This window comes from Nothoprocta perdicaria, unplaced genomic scaffold, assembly GCF_003342845.1.
Source record: "Nothoprocta perdicaria isolate Ctin4 unplaced genomic scaffold, notPer1 scaffold_38, whole genome shotgun sequence".
Taxonomy (NCBI): Eukaryota; Metazoa; Chordata; class Aves; order Tinamiformes; family Tinamidae; genus Nothoprocta; species Nothoprocta perdicaria.
This window is the reverse complement of record NW_020455621.1, coordinates 3765803-3766402: the sequence shown is the minus strand read 5'-3', so window position 1 is coordinate 3766402 and position 600 is coordinate 3765803. Positions and strand designations below refer to the sequence as shown.

The 600-nt window shown below is 39.1% G+C and overlaps 1 protein-coding gene across 4 annotated transcripts in view; it reads left to right on the top strand.

Moving 5' to 3' along the window:
* The window catches only part of PNLDC1 (PARN like, ribonuclease domain containing 1), an 11453-nt gene extending 11075 nt beyond the window's left edge, over nt 1–378 (top strand). For 3 of the 4 annotated variants that reach the window (XM_026044756.1, XM_026044757.1, XM_026044758.1), the window contains exon 19: nt 203–378. In XM_026044756.1, coding sequence (XP_025900541.1) covers nt 203–275 — 73 coding nt within the window. In that variant the 3' untranslated portion in view covers nt 276–378. The remainder of the gene's footprint in view (nt 1–202) is intronic. The other variant, XM_026044759.1, reaches the window with a different exon arrangement.
* The last annotated feature ends 222 nt before the right edge of the window (nt 379–600 follow it).

Sequence of the window (600 nt, the reverse complement as noted above, 5' to 3'; positions counted from 1 at the left end):
TTTTTTTTTTTTTTTTTTTTGCGCAAGCTTTCAACTTAGCAGCAGGAGAGAACTGCAGATTCAGAGTGCAAGGCAGTGATGTTGGTGAAGGGTCAATTTCTCACATGACACAATTTGGAAAGGAATCCCAGTGCTTAGTAAGTACAAAATGATTCCCTAAATTTAAAAAGCCTAACCATATCTTACAATTTTTACCCTTTAGAGTCTCCAGTATTGTGGCACTGTGGTCTCTCGTGGCCTTTGTACTTGGAAGAGCTCCTTGCCATTCAGTGTGAAGGATTGTCTTATGGATGAGAACTGAGGAACGCTGATCTTATTCACTGTCTGTTTGTCKATATTTTGTTTGTCTTGCACAATAAAGCAATAATAAGGTACAAATAGTATTTGAATTGCCTTCTCACAAACCCGTTTTTAAAGAGGATGCTGTGGTTTCCAGTTAGCAATATTCTGTTAACCTGCTAAAAGCGTAGTCACCTCCTGAGGAGGAGGAGATGGTATTTTGGATGACTCATCTGTTTTGGTCTTCTGTTGGGTCTTCACAGCAATTCTTAATGCCAGCTTGTTTCCATTGCTTGTGCTGCTTTGTAAAACACATTTTTG